The sequence below is a fragment of the Diplotaxodon limnothrissa genome, linkage group LG18, assembly GCF_057381915.1.
Source record: "Diplotaxodon limnothrissa isolate DT_005_m linkage group LG18, D_limnothrissa_male_GT1.1, whole genome shotgun sequence".
Lineage (NCBI taxonomy): Eukaryota > Metazoa > Chordata > Actinopteri > Cichliformes > Cichlidae > Diplotaxodon > Diplotaxodon limnothrissa.
Window position 1 is genome coordinate 26,090,464 of NC_140613.1, and position 14,729 is coordinate 26,105,192.

General features: G+C 40.2%; 2 protein-coding genes across 7 annotated transcripts; both read left to right on the forward strand.

Moving 5' to 3' along the window:
• The first annotated feature begins 24 nt into the window (after nt 1-24).
• Nucleotides 25-9,679, forward strand: LOC146613796 (phosphoglucomutase-1-like). 6 transcript variants are annotated; one of them, XM_085378720.1, is made up of 14 exons: nt 25-84; nt 1,049-1,252; nt 1,378-1,509; nt 4,626-4,843; nt 5,971-6,133; nt 6,418-6,564; nt 6,784-6,909; nt 7,353-7,543; nt 7,683-7,837; nt 7,917-8,032; nt 8,145-8,280; nt 8,754-8,937; nt 9,097-9,225; nt 9,435-9,679. In XM_085378720.1, exons 2-14 carry the CDS (start codon nt 1,165-1,167, stop codon nt 9,522-9,524), a joined length of 1,875 nt encoding a protein of 624 aa, XP_085234846.1. In that variant the 5' UTR covers nt 25-84; nt 1,049-1,164; the 3' UTR covers nt 9,525-9,679. The 6 variants fall into 6 exon arrangements, with proteins under 6 accessions (XP_085234846.1, XP_085234852.1, XP_085234849.1 ...); XM_085378722.1 differs by lacking the exons at nt 25-84; nt 1,049-1,252 and adding an exon at nt 1,676-1,809 and having other exon boundaries at nt 1,476-1,509; XM_085378723.1 differs by lacking the exon at nt 25-84 and having other exon boundaries at nt 1,213-1,509.
• Nucleotides 9,680-12,545: 2,866 nt separating this feature from the next.
• Nucleotides 12,546-14,032, forward strand: leprot (leptin receptor overlapping transcript). Its single transcript, XM_085378734.1, has 4 exons — nt 12,546-12,739; nt 13,066-13,141; nt 13,580-13,763; nt 13,895-14,032. The coding sequence occupies exons 1-4, from the start codon at nt 12,724-12,726 to the stop codon at nt 14,009-14,011; spliced, it is 393 nt and encodes a 130-aa protein (XP_085234860.1). The 5' UTR covers nt 12,546-12,723; the 3' UTR covers nt 14,012-14,032.
• Nucleotides 14,033-14,729: the final 697 nt, after the last annotated feature.

Consider the following 14,729-nt stretch of genomic DNA (forward strand, 5'->3'; position numbering starts at 1 on the left):
AAGCTCCAACACTCACCCCTTACCTGACCTCAGGCTCTACCAGCAGGACCAAAACAACCAATAATATGGATAATGAAGCTTAAGGTGATGTTGTGAGCGACTTAATGGTTTGATATCTGTAATGTGTTATTAAAAACCTGAAATATTCAATCAGACCTCGAATGCTCATCATTTACAAGCGTGTCCAGGATATTTCCTGTGGTTTTCAGCATGTCATTAATACAGTTTCATGAGAGAACTGTGCAAATAAGGGCTAAATGAATGCGATTGATAAATATAGACTCCGCTACTAACAATTACAAAAAAGAATAAGACCTCTAAAGATAGTTATTTATCAGTAACGGGTTATTGGTTAATTTAACACATACAGTATGAAATTGTCACCAGTCACAATATCACCACATTGTTTGATTTGTACATCCCAAATTTGTGTAATACTGTATACAAGGCAAAGAAAAGCCAAAAATCCTGTCTGGGAGGTGTGAGGCATTAAGTAGTGCAAACTAATTATTGTTTGATGAAGTACTCGATGAATCAGGGGAGCTCTACTTCAGAAAAACAAAATAGCGCTCCGTCATTACCGAAGGATCATTACTCATTTATTAATGAGTGGTGACCAGCCAAAAAAGGTTTTAAAAACCGTGCAAATATAAAAGCTATAAATTTAAATCCCCTCTTCTCTATGTTTTCAACTTAGACCATGGAGCAAGAGAAAGGATGGTTCAGTAAATTTTGATCAGTAAAAGTATGAAAATGGTTTTGGAGATTATGGAGGTGAGATTTTACAGAGAAAATAAATTCTCAAATTCCACATTTGATTCTTATCATCATTACTATCATTATCATGTAATTTTATAATCTCTGTGACTAACACAGGGTGCCTGCACCCCTGTGAGCATCTTTGTCTGCGTCACTTTTCATGTTTACTTGTTAAACCATGTTGGCTCTGAGCCTCCAAATCTCTCTCTCGTGCACACAGAGGAGTTCTGGCTTTGTCTCAGGAGGATTCAGTCTCTATCCTCTTCAGGCAACTCTTTCCTTCACATAGATCTGGAGGACTTGAGACAGAACAGATGCTTCATCGAATACAGATTTTTACCTTGATGGGCCAAAAAGCAACTACACCATTCACCTCACGCACGTGTCTGGAAATCTGCCTGACCCATGAACAACCTCACAGGCGTGATGTTTTCCACAAAGTATAGGAACCATAACAACCATCAGGACACCAGCTGTGCCCACCAGAAAACCAGTTGGTTACAGCAGATGCACATGTAATACCCATGTTTTATTCCCATGGGATTTGCATCCCATGTGAATAAACTGAATGAGATAATAGGAATAATGAATGCTTGTTGTCTACTATTGTCTTCACAGTATGCGCTTTCTATCATTTTCTAAGTGGATGCTGGTTCAGCACCTGTGGAGACACTAACCTGAATGTGAGATATCTTCACATGAAACTAAAGGAGTGGACTGAATGTAGGAGAGGGATCCAGGGGATGTCAGGTAAGAGGCGTCTTCTTTCAAATTGACCCAGATCTCCATCTATCATGTGGCACCTCCCAAAAATTGACTTCCCCTGAATCAGACGTCCTTCCTGCATGTGACAAATAAAGAACCTTGAACTTGAACTGAACTTGAACTTCTCTGATCTGATCCATTTCTATAACAGGGTCATGTCTGTTCTTAATTCAGTGCCATCTGAGGTGCTGACAATCACGGCATCCAATACTGATTTTTGTCATTGGCAGCAGCGATTCCTCCAGGTTTCCCCAAATCTCTTGATTTTCTCATTTACTGCAGATGGTGAGAGTCTTCACAGTTTCCACAATTTGTCACAGAGTTTTACCCAGTGTGTTACTGACCTGTCACTAATTAACATAATTAGTTGCAAAATGTTCCTCCAGCTGTTTCTTTCCGATACCACATATGCTTACAGCTTTTTCCTGCCCCGTTCCCAACTTTTTTAGAAATGTTGCTTCCATTAAATTCAAAATGAGCTCATGTATTACTTAAAATTATACATTTACTCCATATGCATACTTGATATGATTTTATTTGTGAATAAAATGGGGTTTAAGAGATTTGCAAATAATTACATTCTGTTTTTATTTATATGTTACAAGGATCAGATCATAGAGAAGAAACAGTCACATATGAACAGTTTTTATATTGGGTCACATTTACTCACTGACCCCTGACAATTTGGGAAGGATCCCTTGACTGGATCATGACATAGAAAGGAAAAAGTTGGATGCATATATGAGGCTCCACAATCTCTTCTTGAATTGTTTCTATATGTTTTTCATGCTGACCTTTTTTATGTAACAAGAGCAGCATCTAAAAGTGTCAGCTTTTGTTGTGATTAATAGGTTCCTTGTTTGATATATTTGTTATTATCACAAAAATCAAATAACTGTTATAGAAGACTTTAAAAACTGGAATTTATTCACTTCTGAAATGCTAAACGCATAAATTTTTGTCACTGCTGTTGTCAGAATTGTAATGGATTAAAACTGTGTTGGAGAAAAATTGAGAGCTTAATTTTGCTTTATATATAAGAGTCGTTACAGATGAAGTAGAATTGTTGGAGGAAATCCATATAATTTAACAACAGGCATCATTTTGTGGAGTTGTAAGGAAGAAAAGTTGTTCTGACATTTTGACTGGTGGGATATATAAATATAAACAGGCAAACCAAACACTAACATGAATTTGTATCAACTTACAGGAAATGGGTACACGAAGCTTTTATGGAAGGAAAGAATGTGTTTACATGTGACACATTACAGTGAGAACAATGAACTGGATGAGAGTGAGCATGAGTAAGAGTATCCTGGAATCAGGTCTGAGGACAAATGAGGAGATCCGAGGTTAGCTGAGGGTCATACATATATAATGTGCGTGTGTAGTAAATGAAGTGTGTTCAGGTGCTTGGAGAGGATGTTATGCAGTGAGATGTAAGGTACCAGGATGCAATGATACTCTAAAAGTCAAATAATATAAATATCATATCCAACTCTGTTTCATAAGCTTCTCATACAGGACATTCAGTGTCACACACACTGAAACTCTTAACCATATGATTGCCTGATTTTGTTGCATGAGTCTGAGAAAACGGTAACATTTTGGTACCTTTATAGCACACTGTTACCCTGACGCAACAAACTAATTTCTGGTAAGGGGTGGGAGGAGGGGCCAATTTGTTTGATATATCAACAAAGACCTCAAGCTCCCATAAAGTAAGGTGAATTTTTTATGTCTCCCATTAAACAAATAAATAATTAAATCCATGCTGTAGTGGTTTTAATATTTAATGTATTTTTTTGCATTGTTTTAAGTAAGTACATTTTAAATAACTTCAAAATAAATACATTTTAGTTGGATTTTCACATTTTTTCAGTAACAAAAAAATAAAACAGAACCCAAATTTATGCAGACAAAACAAATAAATGTCCGTCCATCCATCCATCCATCCGCTTCCGCTTATCCTTTTCAGGGTCGCTGGAGCCTATCCCAGCTGTCATAGGGTGAAAGGCGGGGTACACCCTGGACAGGTCGCCAGTCTGTCGCAGGGCTAACACACAGGGACAGACAACCATTCACACTCACTCGCACATTCACACCTAGTGACAATTTGGATTAATCAATTAACCTATCCCCACAAGCTGCATGTCTTTGGACGGTGGGAGGAAGCCGGAGTACCCGGAGAGAACCCACGCAAACACGGGGAGAACATGCAAACTCCACACAGAAAGACCCCGACCTGATGGTGGAATCGAACTCAGGACCTTCTTGCTGTGCGGCAACAGTGCTAACCACCGTGCCACCGTGCTGCCACCAAATGCCACCATAAATGTTTATTTATTTATTTATTTTACATGGCACACTGACTTTTGAACAAATATTTCAAAAGGCTGAACTTTTTTTCTACTGATTGGTTAGGAGGGCTCAGTAAACTCCAGAGGGCAGTCTTGTTCCATCGCGTGCAGATGACTTCACTGAGATTTGATTGCACCATGAAGTATGTCTAATGTGAAAACTGATACTTCCTTAAAAACTCACATGTGTGTTCCCGATTACACTCTGACTGCTTGTCCCACGGTTTGCTTCCACAAACAGCATTAAAAACGAGAAATATCCTCCCCTGAGATAGTGTGAGACATGACTTTGATGACAGAGGTCATACTTCTTTTATGCATAATGAGTCTAATCACAGCTGCAGGACTAAACAAATAGACAAACCATTCACACGACAACCACACCTAAACACACACACACACACACACACTTCTTTGTGTTTTGCCATGCAGACTTGACAGTGATCTCCCTGCACATGTGTGAAGCAGCTTCTTCAGTTACTCTGCCTGCCTCTGCACACACATTAGTTTGGAAGGTTATTTTAGGCTGCACAAGCACCCTCTGCTTCCAGTGAAATAATAGGAGGAGTCAAACTCTTGCCTTTCCATTCTGCTCCTTCGTACCATTCCTCATGTCAGCTGACAGGGGATATCCCTCTAAATAACAAGTTCCCCTTCGCTGTCTGTGCTGCAGCATTAAGTTAGACCTTTATTTTGAAACAATGGACAACAGCCCTCTGCAGGTCTTGACTGTCCCTACAGCCCCCTACCCAGACCAGCGACCCAGCACCAACGGCCTGAGGAAAAAGGTCTATGTGTTCCAGTCCAGAAGGAACTACCTTCACAACTTCATCCAGAGTGTCTTCTCTTCCATTGACCTGCGCGATCGCCAGGGTTCAACCATGGTGGTGGGGGGAGACGGACGCTTCTTCAATCGAACAGCTACTCAGGTCATTGTGCAGATGGCAGCTGCCAATGGGGTCAGTGTCACCATGTGTAAGGGCTTGCTTACCTTGTTTGTGTGTGCATGCTGGCAGGTGAGTGTGCACATGAGCAGATAACTGCATGTGTGTCAGTGTCACCTGCCCCAGTAACTTATTATCTCTTTGTCAGCAATTGTACCTTCATGTCAACTGCAACCTGTGACTTTTGCTTTTACTGTCCAAACTATAATCAAAAAGTAGAAAAAAACAAAAAAACATAATTTTTGATGTAATTATATTTTTAAAAAAATAATTGTAACTTTTAAATTAAATGATAAATTGCATATGGATATAAGATACTGACTAGATATTACACTAATCTCTGTTCAGTATCTAATATCCGATCTAATAATAAATATCGGAAATGTCACTTTGAAACACTTCCAAGTCCCAGAGTTCTCCGTGTCGAGGGAATGCTCTCCATCACTCCCTCTATGACCTTTTTTTCTCCTCCTCTAATAATAGGACCCTTCCCGCAAACATAATCTGAGCTACCTGGGGTCGGGGAGGTGGGGGTGGGGAGGGTATCCCCTTGTTTTAGTAGCATAACTGATCCTTTTCCTGGGAGATTAATGAAAGCAAGGCTTAAGTCTTATTGGCAGAGAAACATCCGCCACCATTACATTCAGTCACCATTTACTGATCTTTCAAAGCAAATAACTTGCATTTTAATTTGTGGGCTGAAAGGTCACCTGATGTTTATTCTATACCACATTAGCACTGGTTTGCATGAAATACTACCTAACCACTTAGCCACTTAACCTAACCAGTTGCTTTTTATTTTCTCTGCCGACATAAACACCTGACACTTTAAACGCAGCACACGTCAGGTGTTTGGAACACATATGGCCTACACAAGTGTTCCAGATTAGATCCAAATTTGTCTGCTAATTGGGCCGGGTAAATGATATAATTAGAGGGATTTAAAATACACGTACACATGATAGAACTTGCTCTTGGTGTGCCGCAAGTGCCGTTTGTGAAATAAAATATCCTATTTACTTCTGACAAGACCTGTGACAAACCTGATATTTACTGCTATTCCCACCCCTGCCTCACGCTGATATATCAAGATACGTAATTTTCTCACCCAAGTAAAAAACGCCTATGTGACTTTTCCCCAGGTGGGTCGTCTGATCATTGGACACCACGGGATAATGTCCACGCCAGCCGTCTCCTGTATGATCAGGAAATGCAAAGCCATCGGAGGCATCGTTCTCACTGCCAGCCACAACCCCGGTGGACCTGATGGAGACTTTGGCATTAAGTTTAATACTGCAAATGGAGGTATGGTAACTTGAGAGAAGAAAGCATGCAGTCGCAATGGCCAAGTGCAAAATAGTGATACAGGAGAAGTCAGGCATTTAATAAGGCCTCATTCGGATATGTGGCTCAGACACAGAGAAAATGTGATGCTTGTATTGGCACAAATCTGGGACAAAGTTCAAACACATCAAAACAACACACAATATTCAGTATCGCTATTCCTGTCAATAGAAGATTTTTCTACTGTTACAATACTGTAATTTTACACTGTCATCATAAAACCAGGCTTCTTCTGCCTCATCCAGGCCCAGCCAACGAAGCAGTCACAAACAAGATCTTTCAGATCAGCAGGACCATTGAGGAGTTTGCCACCTGCCCTGGACTACAAGTGGATCTGACAACTATGGGAAAACAGACCTTTGACCTGGAGAACAAGTTCAAGCCATTCACAGGTGAACTAGAGCATTAATGTTAGTCTCTCATTCATCATCGAAATTAATGAGCATGCGGGGGGAAAAGGGATATGAGGCTAGTTATATGACTGACCAGATATATTCTTTGCAGGTACAATTACACATATTGTCTTTTTTCTTTGTGAAAGGCGTATTGTAAGTGTATTTATGTATCTCTTTCCCTGATGATGGATAGAGTTTTGTTTCTGATTTGTGCAGTGGAAATCGTAGACTCTGTGGAGTCCTACGCTAACATGCTGAGGAACATCTTTGACTTTGCTGCTCTGAAGGAGCTTCTGTCTGGCAAGAACCACTTCAAGATAAGACTGGATGCCTTGCACGGAGGTCAGAGAAAATGCTCTCATAACTAACTCATTTATCGTATAATGTCATAGTTATATTTGTACGCAACTCCAGCAAGTTCTTTAACTCATTTGCTTATGAAGCATGATGCTATTCAAATCTATATGATTTCCATATTTCTCACATTCATGTCAGCAACGTAAAAGAGAAGCTTAACAATATTACAGAAAAATGGAGATAATAATGAGATAAATGTTTGAGGCTCTGTTCTATTCTGGGAGAGGTAACATTGGGTTGTCAGATCTGTGACTTTACTCTCATTAGATTACTAAATCTATTTTGAGCGTCCCCAAACACTGAAACAAAACGTCAGGGCTGAAGCACTGTGAGCCTCAGTTTTCTCCTTGTTGTTGTTTTAAAATACTTTGTGCAACACCAGATCTGCCTAGTTCATCTTTGTCCTCTCTCACCTGTCCGCTCTGCAGCGGTAGGACCCTACGTGAGGAGAATACTGTGTGTTGAGTTGGGTTGTCCTGCCAGTTCTGCCATTAACTGTGTCCCTAAGGAGGATTTTGGAGGTCAACACCCAGACCCTAACCCCATATACGCTACAGATCTGGTTGACAGCATGCGAGACGGACAGTATGATTTTGGTGCAGCATTTGATGCCGATGGGGTGGGCTTACCGAGTTATTATTTCTGCTTTTTACTTGTTTGTTTGGTTTTTTTCAAACATTACAAGAATATATGTAATATAAAAATGCAGCTTCAAAAGACATTTCCTTGGGCCTGAGAAACCTCTTTCTGCTTTCTAGGACCAGAACATGATCCTTGGTAAACATGGCTTCTTCGTCACCCCATCTGACTCCGTGGCTGTGATTGCTGACAACATTTTTTGCATCCCGTACTTTCAGCATGCAGGGGTGAGAGGTTTTGCTCGTACTATGCCCACAAGTGCGGCATTAGACAGGTAAACGTGTGGCCTGCTTTTCAAATATCACCATCAAAACAAACTGCCTTAGAATACTCTTTCATTGTATTTCCTTCAGAGTAGCCAAGGCAACGAAAATCGAGCTATATGAAACTCCCACTGCCTGGAAGTTCTTTGGGAACCTCATGGATGCAGGCATGCTGTCTTTGTGTGGAGAGGAAAGCTTTGGTACAGGTACTGCGTGTCCGTGCCAAGTAACTAAATCGAAGAAGACGAGGATTCTGATTCTGGGCTTTTGTTTTATGTTTTCTCAACACTGTCAACCTAATTCCACTTCACGCTTCAGGAGGAGACCATATTCGTGAGAAGGATGGGCTTTGGGCTGTGCTGGCATGGCTGTCTATCCTGGCCACCAGAAAGAAGAGTGTGGAAGATTTAGTTAAGGACCACTGGCTAAAATATGGAAGAAACTACTTCACCAGGTGAGATGTGGACACACTAAAAAAACACCGTATTATTACTGAGGTTATGTGATAAAGTTTTTTTTATTTTATTTGTTTGCTTATTTGTTTGTTCTAAGAGGCTGAAATATAGTTAAGCAGAAATTGTGTCACTGATACAGATGAAGCTGTAACAGGTGGGTCGACGAGACATGTGAAGACACATGTAAAACATTACTGACACCTAGTGGAACATATGTGGCATTGCACTGTATGACAGAACATTTAACATGAGAATATTATTAGTAGTAATATTAGTATTAGTATTGTCTGTACTGACTCACTTTTGATTACAAAATATTCATTATCAACACAAATTAAGCCACATCACAAAACATATGTAAAATAAGGCATCAATAATCAATAATAAGTACCTGTTAGTTTATTATTTATTTATTTATGTAGCCTTTTTTTTCTCGTTAGATTTTTGTTTCTACTCTTTACATTTTGCCCAGGTATGACTACGAGAATGTAGACATAGATGCAGCATGTGAAATGATGGAGGATTTGGAGATCACAATCACCGACAAGACCTTTGTGAGGCAAAGATTTGCTGTGGAAGACAAAATCTACCAGGTGGAGAAAGCAGACAGCTTTGAGTATGCAGACCCGGTAGACGGCACCATTTCCAGGAACCAGGTACATGAAAAACACTGTGGTGCATTTTTCTGTAATGATAGTCTTGCGGTATACACAGATGCATAATGTATGCGATTTGTCAGCATCAGAGCCTCTCAGCTGTGTTTGCAAACCCTAAAAAAATGTATCTCAGTCTGCGCTGGGCTGTCTTCACTGCAGGGGCTGCGGATAATCTTCTCTGATGGTTCTCGAATCATCTACAGACTCAGTGGGACCAGTTTTGATGGGGCAACAGTTCAAATCTATCTCGACAGCTACGAGAAAGAACACGTTTTTGGGGATGCACAGGTGGAGTATCTAAAAGTGAAAACTGCATTTTGACCAGAACAGGCAAAAAAGACAAACCTTTGAATCACTAAGCAGAAACTCTTTTTAAATGAAATGTAGCGCTGTGTGGTGAAAAGGAACAGTGTTACTGCTCTGTGGTTGTTTGGATGATTTTACATATGGCAGCAAGGTGCATGAGTCTCTAATTGTGCCATCCTTGTTTTGGACAGGTGATGCTGGCACCCCTTGCCACTATCGCTCTAAAGATTTCTCAGCTTCATCACAGGACCGGTCGAACTGGTCCGTCTGTCATTATATGATTCCTTATTAATTGACAAAATAACGCTCTTTTGTAAGTTTTTCCATCCTGTTTTTTTGTGTTTGTGTTTGTTTTTTATAAAGGAAGTCTCAAATCCAGTTGTAGCTACATATGATGCAAAAGTGTGCAGTTGAATGAAATTAAATGTGATATATTAAACAGCGTTTTTGTTTTTGGTTCGGTTGTGGCATGCTTTGGTGCTTTTTTATGGCAGATGATATTACATCTACTTTACTTTGTTTCAATTTTGCTTTTGTTAACTGTCATTTTCATTCTCACCAGTGAGGCCCTGGCTAAAATCTGCAAGATTACAGAAAGGTCAGCGTTTTTAGTAAAAAAAAATTGAACCTATTTGAGCATAATGTTTTCATAAAGTAGCACTTTCACTTCCTCAGTGAAACTCTTTAAAAAACAGCATCAGCACTGTCTCTTTTTAAAAAATCTTTTTCTTTTTGTACCAGTTATTACTGAAGACTACTTGACATGTGCAGTTGAGAAACTTAGAACATGACAGCAGCAGGTGCTGAGTTTAAAAAGAAGGAACAGGCTGTTTCCTGTCGTTAATCCTCTAAAACCGTCATTTGGATCATGCGTACCCCTTAATTTAGGGGAATAATAACCTGAAATTGAAGTTGAGTGCGTGGGTGGGTGCTTGAGAGTGAGTGACGGCTTTCCAGCTCGTTTGACTCTGTTGAGTCTGAAAATGACAAAAAGCAACAAGTCAGCATTTAAAGACTGCTCCCAAGAAAACATCTTCTAAAGATCTTTTAGTTTCACTGTGACAAGGGTCCTCTTTTTTTTCTTTTTTTCTTCTTTTACTTCACTATCTGTAAGTACAACTTATGCTGATACCTTTTTAGCACACCAACAAAGCAAAAACAACAAAGGAAACTTTTAAACTGCAAGAAAATATTTTTTCAAATAGCTTATCCATATCTGGTGAGTGCACCACATAATTTCCATCTGGACGGCAACAGCACAAGTCCACAAACATCTGCCCCAGCTCTGTGATCACTCATGCCCTTTGAAGTACTGTCCCTTTCTGTCTGGTTTCATCTCCATAATGCACTGAACCTGAAGGGGAACAACAACACAACAAGGGGAAGGCCAGCTGTGGTTCATCTCAGGCCCGTCGTGGTGTGAGTTTTGGTTCCACTAAAAATTTCAGTCTAAGATTGCACAAGTTTACATGCATAGTTACTCTGTGATCAGGATCTGTCCGTCAATAACACAATATTATATTACAGACTGCAAATGGAGGAGGAACTTAACTAAGGAGGACACAAAAGTCAAGTATTTATGAATGATAAACCTAATGTCAGTAAACAAAATCAAAACCTATTTACATGCATAGTATAAAGGTGCCTAAGAAGCACTAAAAGGTATTTTCATGCCTTTTGTAGATAAGTAAATCCATAACATGGTATTATATTCAAGGGTGTGTCTGGGGTCTAAATATATTGGCTCCTCTGGTGTCTCCACACCAATGCTATTGTAATCTGCAAATCTAGTAATGCCCAACATTGTTGGATGTGAGCATGTATAGGGCCAGAGTACAGAACCTGTACCCGGATATATTATTTGTAAATATAGTGCCTTCATAGTTTCATATTGTTCTTGCAGATTTTAAAGTATGAATCTAATATATGCTGAACTGGACTCCATTGGGGTAACAGTACTGGGCAGCTTGATTGGCATGCCCCCAGAGAACACCAGAACTGACTGGTCTGCCACTGGTGCCCTGTTTGCTTCACAGATGATGTTACAAGCATCACAAGGTTTGTCCTGCCATCTCCAGACTCTTTCACACCTGTCACATGTGCTCAGCATGAACCTGCTCTCATTTGGGTGACAGTGATGGACCTGGCAGATCTGTTGTTCTCAGGCAAAGACCGGCTGCATGGTGCTGAGCTGTGAACACAGGTCCCACTAAGGATGCTGGGGCCTCATACCGTGCTCATGGAGTCTGTTTTTGACAGTTTGGTCAGAAACATGCACATGAGTAGCCTGCTGCAGGTCATTTTATAAGGCTCTGGCAGTGCTCCTGCTGTTTTTCCTCACGCAAAGGAGCAGAAACCAGTCCTGCTGATGGGTTTATGCCATTATACGGGCCTATCCAACTCTCCTTGTGTCACAGCATGGCATCTTATCCACACGCTCTGTTGGGAGATGTAGCAAACCGACTTGCGAAACCACCTACAGACAGTGACAAGAAAACAGATTAAAAAGCAAAACTACAGAAAAATCAGTCAGAAGGGAAGAGGGCAGGGCTGCGGTCTTTGGCCACTACCTGCAAAACCAGACCCTTTTTGCTGGGATTGCTTTCTTATTGCCTCACTAGTGTACCTGCACAAACAAAGGGGAATGGACTCAGTGCTTTATAACGTTTTTAACTTTTTATTTCTTGTACTGTGATGATCACATGTTCCCTTTTTTTTCAAGCAGTGTATTATACTATATTATTGTGGATAAAGCTCCCCAGCTGTACAGAAGCTGCTGTTCCAGCTCCAGCTGTAAGATTATAGTGACATATGCCATAATAAATCAGTAGTTACGATCCAGCAATATATTTTATATAATTCTGAATAATGTTTAGCTAATTTATAATACTGAAACTTTAGTTCTATTACTTAAGTAGGGTCATGACTTTTACTCAAGTAATAGTAGTTGTTATTCAATAAGGAAAAACTACAAGAAAGTATCTCTTGGGTAAGATAAATAGTCATAAATAATAATAATAATGATAGACTTGATATACATTTAAAATGTAGGGAAAATTAAGGTAACAAACAATTAAAACACTTGAGTAACGAATAAGTAATGTAGTCTGTATTACTGCAGCAGCTTATATTGTAACACAACACGCAGACGTGTAAAGCCCCCTGGAAGCACGCGCTAAATCCTCTCGTGCTCGTCATTGAGAGACTACGTCACCAGCTAGGACTGTTTGGGTCAACCTTGGTGAATGGTGTGAGGTGAAACTTTTTGCCTGTCAAGATTACAGTATATCGGTAAAGAAGTTCAAGCCCCAGCTAGCCGCAGAGCTACTGTAGCTTTAAGGAGGTCACCTGATGCAAAGAAAGGAAAACCCGACCGAGGAAGCAGGAAGTTCCTGTACGACGACATCGAGCCCGAGCACGTAAACAGTGCACAAAGAGCAGAAATAAACACAAAGAGGGGGTTTTCAGACGTTGACCGCAATGGCAGGCATTAAAGGTATTTTTTAATTTTGGCTCTGCTGGGTCAGCCGAGAGTTGAGTGTTAAAGTTTTTGAAGTTAAAAGTTTGTAAGCTGAGTTTTCCATACTGGTCAAAACGTTTGCTGTATCATCTCGAAACTCGCGTCTCTGTCGCAGGTCATTAAGATCTGTTGCCAGATAAGTTATTAACCTGTTGATTTATGCATTAGAGTTGTTGCTATTATCTAGTGTATCCTAACTCTTAGCTATGCCACGAGTGCTCCACGCCTACCGTGTATTTGTTTTATATTTTGGCCAAAAACAACTCTGTGATTAATGTAGAGTTATTGATGTCTCGTTTTAGCACTGGTTGGTTTGTCCTTTAGTGGTGCTATTGGACTGACATTTCTTCTGCTGGGCTGTGCAATAGAAACGTATGGGTAAGTTCTCCTTGTAAACGTATCAGCAGCTATACGTGCTATTTTATGACACTGACTTACATTATTACAGAAATAACTGAGTTTTGGTTGTGCTCTGAACAACATCATTCGCTCTGCAGTTACATTGTGTGACTTTTGATTGGAGACAAAAGAAAAAGGCCAGATCAATGCAGTCAAGGCCTGTATTTATAGTCCTTATAGTCCTCTTGTTGGTCAAACTCCAGGAATGCCAGTTTCTGATGTGACTGAAGTTACTACTTCAAAACTGGAAATCACCCTAAGAGCCCCAGAACATTTTTCTGTAACTGGTTTCACAGTTTTAGAACTCCTAATGACGAGTAAACTGAACTTCAGGTGTGCTAAGATGTTCCATTCTTTTGAAGACGAGTGTTTCATGCCCTTTGTAAATATTTTTGACAATTTCATCTGTTTTTGCAGGGTCTACTGGCCGATGTTTGTCCTGATTTTCTACGTATTAAGTCCCATCCCGACCTTCATATCCAGACGCCTCAGTGACGACTCTGAATCCAGCAATGCCTGCAGAGAGCTGGCCTATTTCTTAACAACTGGCATTGTGGTATCATCGTTTGGACTACCCATTGTTTTGGCCCGTACCAACACCGTGAGTTCTCTTTACTTATTTAGTTTCAGATCATACTAAATGAGCGTAAATTCATCTGTGCGTACAAGTAGTGCATGTGCAGTGAAAACAAAATTACAGTGGAAATCTAATGGGCCATTTCTGTCGTCCAGATCAAGTGGGGTGCCTGTGGATTGGTGATGACCGGAAACGCCGTCATCTTTCTCACCATCTTAGGCTTTTTTATCGTGTTTGGAGGCGGGGATGACTGGAGCTGGGAGCAGTGGTAAAGTGCCGTTGGAAAGTGGACACACAGATGGGCGGGTGGGTGGGTAGGTGGATCGTTGAACGAACAGACTGCAGACTGAGGGGCACATGTGTCCTGCACTCAATGGGGGATGAAGCTATAGTGTAGGCAGCAAAATGTCAAATGAAACCAGCGTGTTGTCATGCTGATTTTTATACTGGGGTGGGGATTAGGTTTGGAGATAACTGTGTGCCCTGTAATGTGCCTTACGTCTGGGACCAGGGAGAAATGAATGTCTGTACCCCTCTTATGTGCCATCAATATCCACATTAACACATATATGATTATTTTCTTCGTCTTGCCTTTGTTTCAGTTGCTGAATCACCCTGCTCACTGCAGCTATTATGCCTCAGTTAATCAATATCCTAAAGGGATCCTAAATAATAACTATTGTAATGTATACTGCAAAGCTTATACTGCATCATCTGCCTCATTGTTTAAGGGAGGAGTTATAGCTTGCTTATTATTATGAGCACTCTTTGCTAGTACAGAGCAAGTTATAGGACTCTTAATCAGGTGAATATATATTTGTGTTAAGTATGTTGTTTTGCTTTTGTTTTTGTTTGTGTGTTTCATTCCTCAAGCATTTTATTTTTTGTGTTCTGGTGCAATTGTTTACATTTTCACCAAAGATAATTTCTAGACTGCAATTCTACTGGAGCATATTCACCACTAAACTATATTTAAAATAAATAAATAAA

Coding starts and splice junctions, on each gene's coding strand:
- LOC146613796 (XM_085378720.1), top strand. CDS start 1,165: ATGAACAACCTCACAGGCGTGATGTTTTCCACAAAGTATAGGAACCAT. Junction 1,510..4,625: donor AGGGATCCAGGGGATGTCAG/GTAAGAGGCGTC, acceptor CTGTCCCTACAG/CCCCCTACCCAGACCAGCGA. Junction 6,565..6,783: donor CAAGTTCAAGCCATTCACAG/GTGAACTAGAGC, acceptor TGATTTGTGCAG/TGGAAATCGTAGACTCTGTG.
- leprot (XM_085378734.1), top strand. Junction 13,142..13,579: donor TGTGCAATAGAAACGTATGG/GTAAGTTCTCCT, acceptor CTGTTTTTGCAG/GGTCTACTGGCCGATGTTTG. Junction 13,764..13,894: donor TTTTGGCCCGTACCAACACC/GTGAGTTCTCTT, acceptor TCTGTCGTCCAG/ATCAAGTGGGGTGCCTGTGG.